The 20,099-nt window shown below is 38.8% G+C and overlaps 1 protein-coding gene across 2 annotated transcripts in view; it reads left to right on the top strand.

Moving 5' to 3' along the window:
• Positions 1–17,384, top strand: part of LOC107723018 (pleckstrin homology domain-containing family G member 1-like) — a 46,314-nt gene extending 28,930 nt beyond the window's left edge. For both annotated transcript variants that reach the window (XM_016531519.1, XM_016531518.1), the window contains exons 4-19: positions 1,073–1,142; positions 3,816–3,862; positions 7,867–8,017; positions 8,165–8,296; positions 9,031–9,213; positions 10,103–10,198; positions 11,014–11,100; positions 11,682–11,715; positions 11,821–11,907; positions 12,003–12,041; positions 12,155–12,177; positions 12,277–12,417; positions 12,483–12,512; positions 12,864–12,983; positions 13,101–14,961; positions 15,080–17,384. In XM_016531519.1, coding sequence (XP_016387005.1) covers positions 1,073–1,142; positions 3,816–3,862; positions 7,867–8,017; positions 8,165–8,296; positions 9,031–9,213; positions 10,103–10,198; positions 11,014–11,100; positions 11,682–11,715; positions 11,821–11,907; positions 12,003–12,041; positions 12,155–12,177; positions 12,277–12,417; positions 12,483–12,512; positions 12,864–12,983; positions 13,101–14,961; positions 15,080–16,074 — 4,096 coding nt within the window. In that variant the 3' untranslated portion in view covers positions 16,075–17,384. The remainder of the gene's footprint in view (positions 1–1,072; positions 1,143–3,815; positions 3,863–7,866; positions 8,018–8,164; positions 8,297–9,030; positions 9,214–10,102; positions 10,199–11,013; positions 11,101–11,681; positions 11,716–11,820; positions 11,908–12,002; positions 12,042–12,154; positions 12,178–12,276; positions 12,418–12,482; positions 12,513–12,863; positions 12,984–13,100; positions 14,962–15,079) is intronic.
• Positions 17,385–20,099: the final 2,715 nt, after the last annotated feature.

Below are 20,099 nucleotides of genomic sequence, written 5' to 3'. Positions count from 1 at the left end.
TCTCTTTCTCTCTCTCTCTCTCTCTCTCTCTTTCTCTCTCTCTCACTCTCTTTCTCGCTCTCTCTCTCTCTCTCTCTCGATCGAATTAATGGGAAATGTAAGTTCTTCAGTACATACAAGCCAAAATGTCATCCCAAAATAGCTGACAGATTAAGATTTTGGTGAGAATTTGGTGTAGTTTTTTTTATTTTATTTTAATTTAAATTAAATTTTATAAAACATTTAGTTTGACCTTCTGAGATAGACTATTGAATATTTTTTAAACACCTTCACTGACCATTTGCAGAAAAAAAATGAACGAGCAACAAATTGACAGCCAAAGTGTCCTTAAAGACCTGATGAGGGAAGATCTTCTGTTTTAGACTGTCTGCTGTATTTGCCATCTCTCTTTCCTCAGTTCCTCTCACTTCGGACCACACACACACACACACGCACACCCACACACACGCACACACACACACACACATGGGCTGAGATGTGGACTGCCACTGACCTGCCAGCAGTTTATATGTGTTTTTCCAAATAAAAGCCAAATGTTAACCATAAGTTAACATATTCCATGGTGTGCCATAGCCAAGCCACATATGGCTCTCAGTTGTGTGCTATCATCTGGGCCATATACCTCAAAAAAATTGTCATCCAAAAGAAAATTCCCTCCAATTCTAAATCCATGGCAAAACATATACGGTTAAAGTTTGGCCCATATGTGCTCAGCCATGCCATACCTAGGCCAAATGTGACAGCTATCAGCCACATTTGGCCCAAACGTTCTTGCTATGTGGGACACACACACACATACACACACACACGCACGCACCTGCACATTTTGCCAGACTCACACCAAATTCAGCCCACACACACACACACATTCACATGACTGCAATGCTGAAGTGACCACACATGCATTCACAATGCTGTTCAATTCATGGAAGTGTGTCTTTCCTTACAGTACACAGCGTACAATACAGCACATAACTGGAAGACAAGTTGAATAGTTTCATAACGGCTCAGCCCTTTAATGGATGTGAGTAATGATATATAATCATTCTGTGTGTGTGTGTGTGTGTTTTAGTGATCTGCTTCATGACCTGGAGAAGTGTAACGCCAACCCAGTTGCCATTGCAAAGTGTTTCGTAGCCAAGGTAAAACTCTTGTCTTTTTTTTTTTTTCACAAAGACAAACATGAAATTTTGATGATCATTTACTCACCCTCAAGTTATTACAAACCAGATTTTAGACTTTCTTTCATCTATGAAACACAAATGGAGAAATTATTAAGACATGGTCACACACATAAACAATCAACACTATTACGCCTATTATGTGTTAGAATTCATTTCCAACCTCAAGTTGACTAGTGTAATAACACATACTTGAGTAAGTGTTATAGCTGTTTTATAGCTCTAATTAACTGCTGGAATGCGGCTGGTTTGTGTGGTTTTCTGTCCTGTGGTGTTGTGTGATAACTGCTTTGTTTTGTTCGGGTTATTGTTGTGCTAATGTGTTGTTAGCAGGGGGCTGACAATTTACACAGTGCAAATGACTGTGGCTTACAAGACCTCACATAAAGCCTAAAACCCACACATCCAGTCCAGCCCTGAGTGTGAAACACCTTCAGAGGTCTGCGAATATGGCTATGAGGAGTTATGTTTATGTCTATTTGAGAAAACAACAGAGAGAGATATTACACAGAGAGGTGCTTTATGGGTTAAATCAGATATAAATAGTTTGTTCCCACTTTTTACAGTGTGTTGGTCAGTAAAGGTTAGTCATCGTTAGCAAGCACTCCCAGAACTGTGTGTGTGTGTGTGTGTGTGTGTGTGTGTGTGAGTGAGTGAGTGAGTGTGTGTGTGTGAGTGTGAGTGAGTGAGTGAGTGAGTGTGTGTGTGTGTGTGTGTATGTTTAAAGGCATTACTCAGCCAGTTCTGTGGTATTGATATCACAAAGGAGCTTCAGGATTCCAGTAAGAGAGAGGAGTTTTATTACATCTGATTCCTATCAAAGCTTCCTGAGAACATTGGCTTTCTCTTTCTCTCTGTTAAGGACAAACGCTGACTCAGTCTATTTCTCTGAGAACATAACGCTCTTCAGTTCAGACAGAAGGATATCACACAGCACTAACACAACTTATACAACAAATATTCCTGGATGCTAATTGGTTTATACAGTGTTTTATTTGCGCCAGAATGCGTTATGTAACAGTTCTGACACAAAAGTGTCCATTCATTTTAAAATTGGAGTACATGAGAAAACTGCTCACATGTTCATTTGTAGACTTGAAGACAACGTCAGCATAATCAGACAGTAAGCACACATCTGGTTGTGGTTCCGGACTTTTAAAAACAGGAGAGTATGCTGCTCTTTAATTTATACGTTTTCCCATGGAGAACCTACCACTCAGTGAGTTTGTGTGTGCGTTTGGGTCACAGCATTCATGCAAGGACACCTTTATTAATAAACCTACCTGTGTGTGTGTGTGTGTGTGTGTGTGTGTGTGTGTGTGTGTGTGTGTGTGTGAAAGCTGGCGGGGGTGGCAGAGAGAGGGGGGATATTAGAGGAAGAGGATAAATGGCTCTTTGATACTCAGACTCTGTACTTTTCCAAGCGCTTTGATGTTCATATAGGCGGAATGAGAGAGCAAAAGACTCCAGATGAAGGAGGAGAGCAGAGAGATTTAATCAGAGCACACTCACATACTGTAAACACAACATCAGGACTCTTATTACAGTCACTGCAATCACTGTGTGTGTGTGTGTGTGTGTGAGTGCCACCATCCTGATGTGACCTTTCAGAGCAAGTCTGATGCTTTATGTGCCAAAACAGCCATATGCACACTGACCTGGCTATCTAAATGTGTACACTTTCGCGTACATTTAAAATCAGTAATTACAGAATAAAATACTTAAATAAAAATATACAAACTGAATGTAATGTTTGACAGTAACTGAATGTTAATGGCAAGTAAATGAAAATGCAATATAGTTTAAATTTATATTAAATGCAAGTATACTTAAGCAGGACTTTGGTATATCTTTATATGTAATTTCCTGATTACTTCTATTGTCTTTAGAGATATAAATTGTGTTTCAAATACTGCCAAGCATTTATGGTGACTTAAAACATAATTTAATGTCATTTCTACTGAAACTTAAACATATACACTTGTATCAACCGGTTATAGGACTTTATATTGTTTGTTTTGTTTTATGTGCACTTTCATTTATTTCCCTTCACTGAAAGTCCATTTCACCAAAACTCGAACATACTCAACTAAACTCATTTAAAAACTAATTCTTGTGAATCAAGCATTTTTAATCCATTTCTTCTGAAGAGACACCATCACTTTATATGATGAACAGATTTATTTATAGCTTTTATCACATATAAATATTGACCAGTGTGCATACATAGAGCACATCAAATTTGGTAAATAAAAGCTCAACTGTACTTGCTTGATACACTAGATCCACGCTCACTGGATCTTGCATTGACATGCAACAATAAGCCTTATTGGTTCTTGTGTATCAAGAACATATAATTGAACTTCTGTTTACCATGTTTGACGAGTTCTATATATGTATCTTATAGGTTTATAACAACATGAGGGTGAGTAAATAAATGAGTTTTTATAAGTATTAAAATTAGTCATGTAACTTGTCCTGCACAGGTGTTCTTTGCCCTCACACAAACCTTTTCATTATATCATTTAATATGTTACATCTAGTTATTTTCCTTGTGGGGACCTCTGGCTGACCCCCACACAAACACACATCTTACTTTGAGTAACTGACCCTAATTTCCTGATTGTTTTTCAGAGTGAAGACTTCCACATCTACACGCAGTACTGCACAAATTATCCAAGGTAAGAAATGCTTCCTGTGGTTTGTGGTTGCAGTGTTACTTCCTGTGGTTTGTATGTCACCATCTGTCTGTCAATATAGAGCTTTATAACACTTCACGAGCGACGGCCGTCTCAGATGCCTGTTGTGTGTGTGTGTGTGTGTGTGTGTGTGAGTGTGTCTGTGTGAGTGTGGAATGTGAGACTTTTGAGAGTGTGTGCTCATATTATATGTTGTGTGTGTGCATGTGTATAACACCATTGGAGTCTGGGAGTCTGTTCCTATATCCCCCCCCGAGGGAAACCCCCTGTCTGACTGACTGACTCTTTCTCTATCACATGTACAATCTGCCCCTTCATTTATTGCATGTAAAAATGCAGTAAAAAGTAACCGTTTGCACTTTAAGAACATCTTACCCCTAAAGAAATGAATAGAACATTAACAAACCTTTTCAAAATGACCAACATGTTGAGATCTCTTGACCAGGGGTGCGTTTCCCAAAAGCATTGCTAACCAACGATTTAGCATAGAGATTTAATAGCAAGTATACTAGACATCCATCAGCAGAACTGTATATTCCACTTACATCTGTGAAAAAGATCATTTTTAAACACATACAATTTATGATTACGAAATCTACATATTGCACTTTTTTCATTTCTTTAGTAGGCTGACACTGCTGTGGTCCAAGTGGACCAGACTAGTCAAAACCTCGGGACTGCAAAACTAGCTAAACACTAACATTAGTGTTTTATTCCATACTAATATAAACACGCTGATGCTGTTCAGTTTCTTTGAAATAGCTTAGCTTAGCTTGGTTAGCAAGCTACATTGGGTCAACTTCACAAACATTTGTTTTGAGCGTGTGTACAGGTGAGAATCAGAGATGAAAAGAAATATTAAGTCAGTGTTTTAGTGACTGAACAGTGTTGAGGTCTTGAATAAAGGTTATCGCAGATTATTGTGAATATGTGTCAAATATGTGGAAGTCGTGGCCTAATGGTTAGAGAGTTGGACTCGTAACCCAAAGGTTGCGGGTTCGAGTCTTGTACCGGCAGGGATTGTGGGTGGGGGGAGTGAATGTACAGCGCTCTCTTCCACCTTCAATACCACGACTGAGGAGCCCTTGAGCTCCCCGGGCACCGCAGCAAAAAATGGCTGCCCACTGCTCCGGGTGTGTGTTCACGGTGTGTGTGTGTGTTCACTGCTGTGTGTGTGCACTTTGGATGGGATAAATGCAGCATACTAATTCCGAGTATGGGTCACCATACTTGGCCACATGTCACGTCACTCACTCACTCACTCATATATTTGCCTTTGGGTGCATGTATACGTGCAGGGATTTAAATCTATTCATAAGCCTGAAATCTGACAAAGCTTTGACATACAACACCTTTCCCTTGCAAAATGCCACCCACACCCATGGTTTCTTTTCTTTATTATCAAACACACACTGGTGCAGCACGTGCTGTCACGAGTCCTACTTCTGATGCTAGGAGGAAATGAAAAGTGACATGACTCAGTAGTAGTTTCATCAGATGCTGAATGGTGTGAGTATGAACGGATTCTTGTCTGGGCCACGGAGACCCTCTCTCCACACCCTCACACAGCTGTTGACCCCATCCAAGGTCATATGGCACGCTCACACACACATACAGTAAAACTCCTGAAAGCAATAGCTGTATCTCAGTGATACTCGGGTCATATTTCCCATCGGGACAATGTGAAGTCTGTGCGCAGGACGCTGGAATGCGCGCACACACACGTCTATCTGTCCCAGTGCTTTGTGAGGCGTGGCAGCAGATGCAATAAACTGTAAAATCTGTGTTTTAACAGAAGGGCCTGACCTTACTCTCTCAACTGTGCATATACGTCTTTGTAGTGTGTGTGTGCATGTCTGTGTGTGTTTGTTTGTTTATCTATGCAGTAATTAGCCCAAAAAATGTTTGGACACTCACCCAAAAATGAACATTCTGTCATCAGTTACTCACCCACATGTTGTTCCAAACTTGTATAAAGTAATTTTATTCCATGGAAAACAAAAGAACATGCGAGTTTTAAAGTGAGTAAATTTAAATTTTTAGATGACCAACTGGTCACACTTTATTTTAAGGTCCAATTATTGCCATTAACAAACTATTAACTATGACTTTTGCCTCAATAAACTCCTAATTTGCTACTTATTAATAGTTAGTAAGGTATTTGTTAAATTATGTATTAGGGATTAAATTGGGATGCAATTAGGGATGTAGAATATGGTCATGCAGAATATGTGCTTTATAAGTACTAATAAACAGCCAACATGTTAATAATAGGCATGCTAATAAGCAACTAGTTAATAGTGAGAATTAGTCCCTAAACTAAAGCGTTACTGAACTATCCATTTACACAATTGCTTAAAAATGTTTGAAAGTCATTGCATTAGATAAAGTATCAAACCAAGGGCCAGATTTACTAACAGCTTGTATCAATGCAAAATCTCTTTTGGTATTAAAAAAAAAACTACTGTTAGGATTTATGTCAATATGAAAATGATCCACCTGCATCTTGTTCTTTAATTTGTGCATCGTCTGTAGATCAACCGCAGAACTTTCCACTCCTATCACCGCATTAATGAGATTGCATTCTCATGCTAATTTGCTCTGTTTAGTAAATATGGCCCCAAATCTGGTGAAATTTATTTCAAAGCATGCACAGATTTATTTTACAAAAGGCATTTATTGGGTTTTAAATGCAAAAAAAAAAAAAAGATTTACTGTTTAAAACTATGAAAACTGTGACACTGTAGTTGTGAAACACTGGATCAAATTCATAGTTGATGTCATCAACAACATCCGTGATTTCTCTGCTGGGACACCTGCGCGAACTTGAGGGGAACTCAACTTAATTTCTAAAGCACTTTCAACGCTACAGTGTAGAACCAAAGTGCTGTACAGGAAGAATAAATACAAGAATAAAAACAGACATGAATGAATAAGACATACACTACACAACAAAACAACTTAAAGCATTTTCAAAAGCTAAACGAAACAGATGAGTTTTTAGCGCACTCTGAAATATACTAAGTGTAGGAGATACCAACAGAGGAAGGTCTTTCCAAAGCCTTGGAGCTGAAACGGCTTTGGAACGATCACCTTTGCATTTTAAGTGAGATCAAAAAACCTCAAGGTGTAATTGATCGTTTGAATGTAGAGAGTTTTCAGATTAATGCAGACTGATAAAATCAGCAACATACTCTGGTGCTAAGCCATGCAATGCTTTGAAGACATACGTATAGCAGCACTTTGTAATGAATTCTGTATTGAACAGGTACTGTAGCCAGTGTAGATTGATAAGCACAGGAGCAATGTGCTCTCTCTTCTTAATACCCATTAGAAGCCTAGCAGCTGAATTCTGAAGAAGCTGCAGGCGAGAGAGAGAGAGAGTGGCCGGACTTACACCCAAATATAATGCATTACAATAATCCAAATGCGATGACACAAAGGCATGCGAAAGTTTCTCCAAGTCTTTAAAAGAGAGGACAGACTTCAAAGACTACAGATTTTAGCCTAGGATTATAGGAATCTTTTAGGATTTTCAAAATTTGTCTCAGACGACTAAATCGTGGCCAAAATCGCACAGTGTGAGCCAGGCTTTAGATACAGATCTAAGATGAAAAAAAAAAAACTATTTTTAACAACACTTCATGAACTGACTTCATACATCCACTAAAAATCACCAAAACACCAGCTGATTAAAAGCTGCTTAGCAACAATTAACAAAAGTGAAGTTAGTTCTGAGAACATGCAGATGCCATTTTGATATTTTGTATCTAATGTAATGTCATTGAGATATTTATAAGTGCACTTAAGTACTTTTTTGGCCATTGTATATATAAATTTGGTTCTAGCCTGAACAAATTATTCAAAGAGAGACGCCAAATCAATAATATGTCACTGACATGTTTATATTGTGCATATCTGCCAAAGTCTGAGTGGATATAAAATAAACATTTTTATTGATAACATGTGTTTGTATGCATCTGCAGGTCCGTTGCTATCTTAACAGAGTGCATGCGGAACAAAACAGTGGCAAAGTTTCTACGAGAGCGCCAGGAAAGTCTTAAACACTCCCTTCCTCTCGGCTCCTACCTGCTTAAACCTGTCCAGAGGATCCTAAAGTATCATCTACTACTGCATGTAAGTACACAAACACCCAGAATGACCTTCCTAAACACACACAGACCCTAGACATAGTACACCTGTACACAAAGACTGCCCCCACACACACACACACAGATGATTGTGGCAGTGATCTGAGATCACAGATGTACTGGTGTTTTGCAGGAGATCGCCACTCATCTGGAGAAGGATTCAGAGATGTATGATGTAATCCAGGAGGCCATCGACACCATGCAGAGGGTTGCCTGGCACATCAATGACATGAAGAGAAAACACGAGCATGCAGTTAGACTGCAGGTTTGTGTACCCTACACACACACACACTCATATACACACTATGTACCATATAGAGTAGTATATCAATTACTTCACAAGAATACATGAAGGTAAACTGACATGGGCTACTTTCTCCAAAGAACTGTAAGCCTAAGTAAATCATAGATTTGCCAATAGCTTCTACCATCTATTTAGGCTTAGAAAAAGGGGAGTCATACAGTTGTTTAGAAAATAGTAGCTGTTTTTTGCTGCCACAAGGTGCTGTAGATGGTCTTCAACAGTGGTGTCCAATTCTCCTCCTGAAGGACAATGTTCCTGTAGAGTTAAACACCTAAACCAGCTAATCAAGGTCTTCAGGATTACTAAACTTCCAGGTAAATGTGTTGGAGCAAGTTGGAACTAAATACTGCAGGAAAAGGGCCTTCCTGGAGCATGATTGGACACCCCTGGTCTACTATGACAGCACCACACAAGGCTACCAGCCAGTAGTTCAGTCGATCAAACATTGAGAATTGGTCCTTGAAAGGAAATGACCATCCTGGACCAAGTATAATCCACTACCAACTACTTTAATTTGATTTTGGCTACAGGCTGCATGCTTTTTTATGGATGGGTGTGTGGTAACAGATAGCAGAACATTATGTTTGAGACTCTTCAGACATAAACGTCATTCCCAACTTGCCCTTCGGCTAAGTTACCTTATGTACGTGAAGAGTGACGCTCCTCCTCTTCTGCTCTCACCTTCTCTCTTTCAGGAGATTCAGAGTTTGCTGACTAACTGGAAGGGGCCTGATCTGATTGGCTACGGCGAGCTGGTTCTTGAGGGAACATTCCGTATCCAGAGAGCGAAAAATGAAAGAACACTCTTCCTGTTCGACAAACTTCTGCTGATCACCAAGAAACGCGAGGAGACTTACACCTACAAAGCCCATATCCTGGTGAGAGTCCATATACCTACTAGTTTCCCGTTCTGGACAATCAGGTCAAGGTGGTCAAGTTGGTGTTTCGGACATGGTAGCTTTCATTTTTGCTGGTAGTTAGACTTTTCCAAAGTGGTCTACCAAGTCACCCTTGTCCTCACCAGCTGGTCATAATGCATTTCTCATTGACACTTGTTTCCGGAATATGCCATTCGGGGAGCAGCTTGCATTCTTCACATCTCTTGCTATGTAGCCATGGCAAACACAAGCGACGGTCTATGAGTGTAAAGTTTGGTGGAAAATCCAAAGGCACAAATGAGTCATTATGCAGCTACTGTAGTAAACAGCTTTGGATAGTACTCACAATAAAGATGCAAATATACCGTGGTTTGAACCGTAATAGTACAGTGTGAAAATAGACCTGCGGGGGAGGTGGAATTAAACTGATTCTGATCAAGCAGTTCATCCAATTGTGAAAACAACCTATTTTACCAGTTTTGGGCAGCTCGAAAAATAGCTTGTTTTTGTTAAGCATTTGCAGCAGTGTGCACTTTTAAGAAAAAAAAAAAAACCTTTTGGAAAAACTGGACCCTCAAAGGGAGACCTCTGTACCTTATTTACCCTGGAAGTCTTCATAATAGTACCATAAGGGCACACATTACTATCTTAAGGGTACATACTATTACTACTCAAAGGTACTAGTATGCAAGCTTTAGGGGTAAAGCAAGTCACAAAGGTGTACTGCCTCGGTGACAAGTTCTTGTAGCCCTAAGCATACTATTTTACACATATTTCTGACAGTGTGTAAATGAAACCTGCATAAATTGTTATTGTTCAATAAAATGTTTGGAACTATAAATGACAGTGATCTCTTTAATCTATAATCTGTTTCTCTACATTTTTCCAGTGCTGTAATCTAATGTTGGTAGAAGTCATTCCTAAAGAGCCCCTAAGCTTCACCGTGTTTCACTACAAGAACCCCAAACTTCAACACACTGTGCAGGTAATATTTCAAGCTTTCTCACACACGCACACAAACAGCATGTAACCAAAGATCAGCAGGTTGTGTTAAACACACAGTGGAATGTCCAGCCTGAGGCCAGGCTTCTGACGGACAGCCAATCGCCTTGAACTTCACCCTAGTAAAACCACACCACGTTACCTACAGGCTTCAGCATGTATGAATATACGCACACAAAAGTGTGTGTGCGAGTGATGGTACGAGTCTCGCCTAAAGCCAGTACTGGTACATCTGACCTTTATGTTGGACCTCAGCCGAGTAGTCATAAATATGATGCGGTATGTGCCACAGAGGCCTGAACTGACTGAACGCTTGTAAATCACCTTGCCTCCTTATTATTGAATGGCTCACTGTTATCTCAGATGCTAATACATGCCTGGTCATATGTACTCCATGACTTCATAACCTCTTAGGGGTTAGTACATCCATCCATCTATCCAACCATCAATCTGTCCCTCTATTGATATTTTTTCACAGCATTACAGTAATAAAAAATGTAGAGATTTAGCCTGAATAATGAATCCTCACAGCAAGATGTTGGGTTTTGCTGTCTCTGAAATGAACCATGTATAAGTGCATCACTGCTGAGTAGCAGTTCCAGTCAACCACTTCTGTATGTGTTAGTTACTGATTCTTCTGATGTTCACCCAGTTGACGAAAGTGTTTGTTTTGATTTTGACGACTGGTGTTGATGTTCTTTGATAGTGGGATGACTCGGTCACGGTAGTTTCAAAGGTGTGTCGGTAAATGATCTTAAACTTGCAGATTGTGCTGATATGTCTCTAATCCACTTTTAGGCGAAGTCTCAACAGGACAAGAAAATGTGGGTCCTGCATCTAAAACGGCTGATTCTTGAAAACCATCCTGCCAAAATACCAGCCAAGGTTAGAACGTGCACATACGCACATTGTCCTTGCTCTGCTTCTGTACAATGTACTCTGTTATTAGGCAGCTGTGGCTGAATCTGGCTATTCACACTCAACTGTGTCATGATAAAGTAGTTCACTTAGAGAGAATAAAAGAACTTCAAAGGTGGAGCAGAAATTTCTGTACTTACAGAAGAGAAGACATAGTGCCACCCAGAGTCCCTTTAGTCAAAATTAAATTTTTCACAGAAAAAGATACAATTTTGTGTTTGCTCATTTCTAGGCTCATTTAAATGGTTTGATTAATTTCAAGGTCATTAAGTTGACCTTGAAAGTTAAAAAAGAAGCCTTTTTTTTGTATTGACATTTTTTTTCACCGAAATTCTCATTACTTTAATACAGTAACTAACTCCATTTTATCTTAATAGTTTAATTATCATGTCTAATTTTATATATAAAAGCATATTGCATAAAAATACAATATTCTTTTTATTAAAAATTTGTATAAATTAATGTTAGTTCATGAAATACTATTATAGTAAACACAAATAAGTACTAAAAGGAAGTGTTTAAGAAAGGTTTTATTTCTGTCTCTGCAGGCTAAGCAGGCCATTCTGGAGATGGATACTGCAAGTAAGCATTATCTTAACTTCAAACTGAAAGCTACACAGCAATATATTTAGCACTTTCTGTGTGTTTACGAAGACTATATTTCAGACACTATTCTTAATTTTTCAGACCACCCAAGTTTTAACTACAACTCTGATGACAAGAGAGTGAACACTAAAGAGGGTCCTTCGCCCCGGAGAGTACGCAGGAAGACAGGTGAGACCCATAGCAAATACAACAAACAAACAAATTTTCACTGATCATGTTTACTCATTCTTTTTGTCTCTCCCTCTGTCTTGCTGTTTCATCAGAGACCTTATCCAAGTTATTGAAAAACTCCAAACATATAAGTAAGTAGCATTCATATGAAAAATGATAATTGAGAAACAAATATGCTAAAATAATATTCATCTTTTAAACATTGTGGCATTTTTTCTTTCTCTCTTCCTTATTGTTGCTGTAGTATCCAGTCCAGATATTCCGAAGGTAAAGAACACCACACATAGCATGCAAGCATTAATCCATTATACAAATCTGATGAAAAATCTTTAAAAAGTAAATAAAAAATATATTTGCTCCTCACAGCGTTCTAGTTTGGGAGTCACTCTGCTGTCACCTGTTGCCCATTTGGGTACTATTGGCCGATCCCGTAGCCTTGTCAGCGAATCACAGGAATCTCTGGACCCTGGTGACCACAGTGATGTTGATGACGAGCCACATCCACAGGCGAATCACAGCAATCTCTGGACCCTGGTGACCACAGTGATGTTGATGACGAGCCACATCCACAGGATGCTGATGATGAGGACGATACTGGTTTGGTGAGTCTGAATTTACATTTGATGTTTTATTTTAATCCTATTAATAATTACTTAAAGGGCCTGTTAAAGTAGCTAACAAGGACATGGTAGTTAGTAAAAGGATCAGGTTAGTAAAAGAGATGCTAACATACTGAAGACCAAAACTAAAAGAACAAGGGAACATAGGCATACCAAAGATGTATCTAAAAAACACCCGGAAAATCTGTATAGCAATGCCCTCACAACAGCTTAGTTTTGTGCTTGCAATTTTTGTAAGAAAAAATCTCTCATTTTCAAATGTAAGGTTCTGGTTTATATCTCATTTTCATTGAGTATGAATAATATTCAAAAAGACAACTTTTGCATGATCAGAGTTCTGGGGGCAAGCTGCGAGTACCAGGGAAGGGCAGCCGGAAAAGACTGAACCAGCAAGTGTCGGTGGACAGCATTGACCAGTGGAGAAACCACAACCTTACTCATGCAGACCTCCAGGTAAGGAGTGTGATACATAAAGTGGCTAGTACACAGTTGACACCAATAATTATTTTGTACTTCCTGCAGCCCTAATCTTATGTATGGTAAAAGTGGTTATTAATTTTTTCCATTCAGACTGCTAAAGAGTCCCTGCAAAATAAGGTTATCACGCCCCCTATCCTACGGGTTACCGCACCTCCAGAAGGAGACAGAGATGAACGCTACTCTCGCATGCTGGGAACTGGAGAGGAACCTTCCTTCCGCAACATATGGACAGACCATCGAGTCCGGAGGGCTATGTTTCCAACTCGTCAAAAGAGTTTTCAAATTGATGATGATGAAGACATCTATCAGATGTTCCTGCCAACGGAGAATGATATGAGCAGTCATGATGCTGAGAGTGACCATGAGACTGCTGACCATCCAGAAAGACCCTGTAGCTGGCATGTTGAACAAACTAGACCATCACGGCTAGACCTCCCCACAAGCAGGAGCAGAATACTTCGCAGGGCCAGCAGTGTTGGAGAAAACCAAAGTGAGCAACAAAGCCCTACCAAGCGAGCCCTACAAGAAGAAGAGACCACCAACCAGACTGAGTCTTCAAGCAATGAAATCTCAGGGTCATCTTCTGCCGAGCAGTTAACAATTGATGATATCGAGAATGTTTATGACAACATTAGTTACGAGGAGCTTCAGGCCATGGGGCTTATCCGCAAGGATCAAGTTAACCATGGAGACTCTGCGGTATCGGAGGTCAAATCTAGGATAGCACCACAAGTTATAATAACTCCAATTGAAACTGAGAGTCCATGTGAGAGCAATAGGTCTTCTGGTCAAGGCGGAGAGCCACTTGAGACGTGTGAACTGCAAATTGTTGAGGATGAGGAGAATGTCTATGATACCATTGTCTTCCAGGAGCCCCCAGTCCTCGCAGCTGTGATGGATCAGGGAAAACCAGAGAGTTTGAAGACATCTGAAGTAGACCTCATGGCTAGCCAGATTTTAGGAGGGTTTGCATCTGAGGAAAAGCTCTGTCCTACAAATAAGACAGAGGTTGAACAGCCTCCCATTTCCTCTGCTGCAATTTCAGACACTGAAGCATATCAGCTTTCCACAGCTGATCATACATTAGAGCAAGTGGAAGAGATCTGGACGGATTTGGAAAACTACATACGGCACAATGAAAAGAAGCCAGATAGACTTCCAGCTGCATTTCCTGTAAGTGAAACAGACACTGCATGTAAAACACAGGAATCTCCCAACAAAGTACATGATACCCCACGCAAAGCACAAGACTCTCCACGAAAAACATATAACTCCCCAAGTAAAGGGAACAGGCTGCAACAAAGAGCTAGTGATTCCCAATGCAAAGCACAAGAATCTCCAAGTAAGAAAGCCAATTCTGCACATAAGACAAATGATTCTCCATGTAAATTACCCTTAAAAACGGTCCCTGTTTGTGCTGCATCTGGGTCACCCAACCCACCAGCCTCTAACCCCTCTCCAGCTCCCCAGATCCCTATCCTCAACATTCCCGAAATTGTAGAATCTAGGTTGGATGAGAAAGACGAAGCGTCTTCTCCTGCAGCACCTTCCCTTCCACTCCCTCCTACCCCTGAGCCTCAACCAGGTACAGTGAAGAGCATCCGCAAGAAACTTGCAAGATTAAGCAGCGGAAGCTTCAGGATGGATGATGAGGATATCCCTTCACCAAAGGACTCAGAGCTTCAGACCCTGTTTAGTAGCATGGACTCTGGCTCCTCTAGTATGCTGCTGAGCGTGGAAGCTGGGGACCAGTTTCTTGAGCTTGGGGAGAGGGGCAAGAACAGAGTGTTCCTCATGGCTAGACAGTACAGTCAGAAGATCAAAAAGACCAACCAGTTATTGAAGATGAAAAGCATGGACCATGAATCCAGTTGTGCTAAGCTAAGGCTAGGCAAACAGAAAGACCTGGCAGCCATACTGGAGGAGAAGAAACAAGGTGGCACTGCAATAGGTAAGACATACTTGTGTGGCAAATGTTATTTTTTTTCTTTGTTCTACAATGTGTTATTCATAAAGATTAAACATATGATATATTGGTTTATGAATGCCTCTGTCTTCCTTCTGCTTAGGTGCAAGAATAGCAGAGTACTCTCATCTGTATGAACAGGTGGTTTTTAAAGGTTCTCCATCCACTACGCCAATGCTGAAGTCCTCTATCAGTATTGCTGGCCCCCATCCGCTTTTCCCCACCACATCCTCCCCTTCCCTATCTGAGAGCTCTACCCAAGAGTCTGACTGGTTGAGCTGCACATACAGTAATGGAGAACTTGCTGATTTTGTGTCTTGGCCTGCAGAAACAACAGTATGCACTTCAACCCCACAGAGAGGACTGGCACCCGCAAGTTCTACTCCTGCTTTGAAGAACCTCCCTCCTACTCCGAGTACTCCACCCAATCAGCGTTGGAGTGCTTGTGTGACACCAATTAAAGATGACTCTGATCACATTTACACTTCAATTGGACCACGCAATGCCAAGGTGTCACCCCATAATCGCTGCCAGTCCTCATCTTCACTGATAGACCAGACCGGAATAGAGAATGGCAGGGGTCCAAGTAATCAGGTGTGGGAGGTGAACGCAAACGAATCAAGGACACACATGTCGCGGCAGCACAGCCTTCCAGATTGCCCCATCCAAGGGACTTCAGACCTCTCAGTGCCATGTGATATCACACTGAGGGACTCACAGCAAATACTGGTGCTCAACAAAAAGGTGCCACTGAACGCGCAAAGTGCCACTGAGAATTATCTGGCCAACTTTAAAGACACTGGAGATGATGATGACGACTATGTAGAGATCCGTTCTGAAGATGAGGGTGAAGAGCAGGAGCAGGAAATTGCTCAGCCGCACAGTCTGTCGGGAACTGCAGTAAATTACTGCAACCCACCTCAAGGCAGCATGCAAACCCTCGTAAAAGGACAGCAGGTTTCCACTAACCCTGAGATGGCTCTGCAGGGATACTTGTGGAATGATCCGGATTGCAGCCAGCAAGGTGTGAATCAGCCCACTATTGTCCAGTCACTGAGGGAAAAGTTCCAGTGTCTCAGCTCAAGCAGTTTTGCATAGGAAGCAGCAAAGATTGACAACATGTCACATACTTAGCACACAGGCAGAAAGGAGACACAACAAACGTAAACTTCCACATGGAACATGTTACACAACTTAAAGACACAACACAAAGCACAAGACATACTACATTTTAACTCTAATTCATTGTACTTTACAGAGCTTAATGCACTCAACAACATACGATTTGTAAATTATGGATTCAGCATTACTCTGCTCATCTCTACACTTGAATTCCGTTAAACACGGTAGTTATATATCCAAGCAGAACACTGCACACAACATCTTTCAAATGATTTATCTTATCTCTCTTTTTCTTAATATGAAGAGCCAATAATTATATCACATGAAAAGTAATGTACATGTCAGAACATGTTTTAAGAAAATGAAAGAAACACATTGGCTACATGGGCTTGAATGGCAGGCACTAGTTAAACTTATTTCTCTCTAAAGCTGTTACAATATTCTCACTGGTTATAATATTCTAGTACATATATATAAATGTTGCCATACAAGCTTTAAGATAAGCCACATAAGGTGCACATGAATGGTGATGTTAATTCAATTATCTGCCGTAATTTCTGTGTAAACAACAGTTCCTTAAGCCAATAATTAAATATTTTCCCTTTTAATTGTGTAGAAGTTGGTAAATTTGGTTGTGTAGGTGGCTGCATCTACAGGAAACTATGCTAACATCAGCCAGTGACCATTCAGTGTGCACTTTGTAATATTTGCATGCCACATTTTTCCGAGGCCAAGAATACATAGAATGCATATATATTTTACTATGCTGTACATTAGGTATAGATATAGATTTATCAGTCTGGAAAGTAATAAGTATATTTAAAAATGTGATCTGGTTTTGCTAAACTCCTAGTTACAATCAACCATGCCTCAGACATAAGCATATTGTCAGTAATTATGGCATAAAATTACTTATACTGCTTTTAGATTTAATTTTTGCTAGCATCATTTCAGGAACACCACTTGTAAATATAATTGGTTTAAAAGACAGGACAATATAATTTATAGTGTGTTAATTTTAGGTTAATCTGATTGTGTTCAGGGACCATGATGGAGATTAAGGAGTTTGAGGTGTCACAAATGTACTGTAATCGGATGTAAAATGGAGTTTAATACTGTGCTGTTTGATCAATTGTTTAGTGTCTAAAATATTCAGCATTGGCTGTCCCCACACTGTCTCTGCCTTTAAACTACGCACTGTTTGGCTCACACACTGTCTGTCATCCCAAAGAATTAGCGATTTTTATTAGTGATGTTCACAGCACATTTCAGTTTATTGTTCTTATTTATTTTGGGATTCATGTGCTGGGTGATTTAGCAAACCTTGTGAATGCTGATATCAGTGTCTGTTCATATTAAGAAATCCCTACATTTACTTCTGGGAAAATTGTATTTACTTCCCCCAATTTCCAGATGTCTGTTTCGATTTGAAGAAACTGTAATTATTATGTTTTGAATGGTGGTTCATCTGGTATGATTTAAAAAAAAAAAATTAAAAAAAAGTTTCAAATGTGCTGTGAATATTGCAGTGTCTCTGCTTTTATGTGCATTGTTATCAAAATGTTACATTGAAAAAAGAAATCTCCTAAAATCATGATCTATTAAGTTCCATTGTAAATAATCTGATGGAAGCTTTGAATGAAGTATGTTTATATAGTTTTTCTTTCATTTTTATTTAGTTGTACATTTTGTTTTCTGTTTCACTGGTGGGGACTGTTATCCATTGGAATTTGTTACTTTTGCACTTTCCCTCCGTTTTAACATTCTGTTTGTAAAGATGTACATTTTAATGAATGCTGCAATTCCCCTATTTTTGTGATCTTAATTTAAGTTTTTGCCATTTTTTTGTTTCATTTTATAACTGCCTAGTTGTAACTGGTCGAAGATGTAATGTAGGCAACAAATAAACATTCAATAAAAAAAACTGCTTTTGCCTTTAGTTTTGCCATCACAAAGTTAAGTGTTTGTTTATATAATTTTTTCTTCAGTCATTTTTAACAAGCAAATGAACCTTTGGGTCATTCCATGTCAGCCAGAAGTCTCCGGCTCAAATTTGTGATTTTGTCAATATTTTTTTCTGAAGAAAGATAAACCATGTATAGTGACGAAAGCCAAAATATTAAATGTCACACATGTATATTTACAGAGTAATGTACTATTTAGTAGAGAGGGGTCAAAATGGCAATTTTTGCCTGAGTTTTGGAGCCAAATAACAGGAGGGCAAAAATAGCTTTGGAAAGATTGCAGCAACATTATGTTATTTTTTAAACAGAGATTGGTAGCTCTATTAGTAAAATATGTTGACTTTAGCAATCTTAATTGCATTACATTCCAATGGTGACCGTTGAAAATTGGGGAAAAGCATTTTTCAAGTTTTTTTTTTTTTTTTTGCATGCCTGTAGCTCAAAAAATATTAAAGATACCTTTTAGATTTTGGGTCTTAACAAAACTTTCCTTTTGGCATCTTTATTGTTAAGGCCCTGGTTTGGTTCCAGAGATATTGGGATCTAAAAATGGCTCCTGCAGTAAATTGTTAAATTGTACACATATTCTGTGGTCAAAAACCAAATGTGGGCCATTTTGCATACACATGATACTCTTTTTTTTTAAAGAGGAAGGTCTGAAGAACAAATAATGTTAAAACTAGACGTGTATCTTGTTACCCTCTATCAAAACAATTGCATAGAATATACCTGTGTGAGTGCCATAAATATTATTTTTCCAAAGTTTGCATGTCTGTAACTCAAGAAGTAGCCTATTAATATATTTGAATATATGCATGTGTGTATTTATATATACATAATAAATACACACAGTACACACACATATTATGTAAACAAAAACTTTTATTTTTGGATGCGATTAATCGCGATTAATCGTTTGAAAGCACTAATATATACGTATATGTATGTATATATTAGTTCACTTGTAGCGCCCCCTATTGGCCGATTGGGGTGAGCCTTTGTCACTGTCTCCCAAAATTGAGCTGTACCATCTAGCCAAGCTTCGAGTCTCTAGTCTAGGCCTTACGGTTTGGTCTGCCTGATCAGTTTTAGGGCATAATAATAATAATAATAATATATACACAAACTTTACAAAGTGACTTCACTCTCCCATTGTCATTACAAGATCTTTGCCAAAAATTGATGCAAGTTCTGATGAAAATATAAACGTTGTGATGTTGCATTACATTGTCATTGTGCATTACATTACATTAACAAAATAATAAAGCAACATTTGGGACTCCAGCACGTCCCAAAGACTTTCAGTAGGGTTAAGCTCAGGACTCTGTGGTGGCCAATCTCACAATCTGAGCCTGATGAATCTTGTCATTTTCATTATTTGGACATGTACATCTTCCCACATGGTTGTTTGAGAAATGAAAAGCTACACTGCATCAGTTAGGGTTCATAGAATTGTTACAAAACATATAACACTGCAGAAACATACAACTTACTGCAATAATGATTCAGTCCTAAAATCTTAAGTGTTTGCTTATTTGTATAGGCAGCACCTTTATTTATATTATATTTATTATCCATAAATGGATAAATATTCATTCTGCTGTTAAAAACAAATAAAGAAACCGTGTAGGAGAGTGGCTATTATGTGCTTTTAGTTTTATTTAATTTGAGTTATTTTTATACTTCAACAAACTAAATGGAAATGAAATAATATATACTGTATATATATATTGAATTTATAAATGTGTATATATATATATATATATATAAGTATGTATGTGTGTATGGTTGTACAAACACATATGTAGTTGTTTTTTTGGTGTTTGACTTAGTGTTATGTTAGAATCATTATTATACTCTTATACCTTTTGTTCTTTAATATTTTGAATTGTTTTTAGCTTTATTTTTTGTTTTTCATTTAAATGTTAAGTTTTGAAATTTTGTTGTATGCATTTGTCATTTTTATTTAATTTCTTTTATTTTCTTAAAAGCTTTTAGCTTTTCGTTTTAATTACTTTTTCTTATTTGTGTATGTTT

Source organism: Sinocyclocheilus rhinocerous, unplaced genomic scaffold (assembly GCF_001515625.1).
Source record: "Sinocyclocheilus rhinocerous isolate Xijiao unplaced genomic scaffold, SAMN03320098_v1.1 scaffold664, whole genome shotgun sequence".
In the NCBI taxonomy this organism is placed as follows: Eukaryota; Metazoa; Chordata; class Actinopteri; order Cypriniformes; family Cyprinidae; genus Sinocyclocheilus; species Sinocyclocheilus rhinocerous.
The sequence above is the reverse complement of the archived record's forward strand: the minus strand, read 5'-3'. Positions and strand labels throughout refer to the sequence as shown.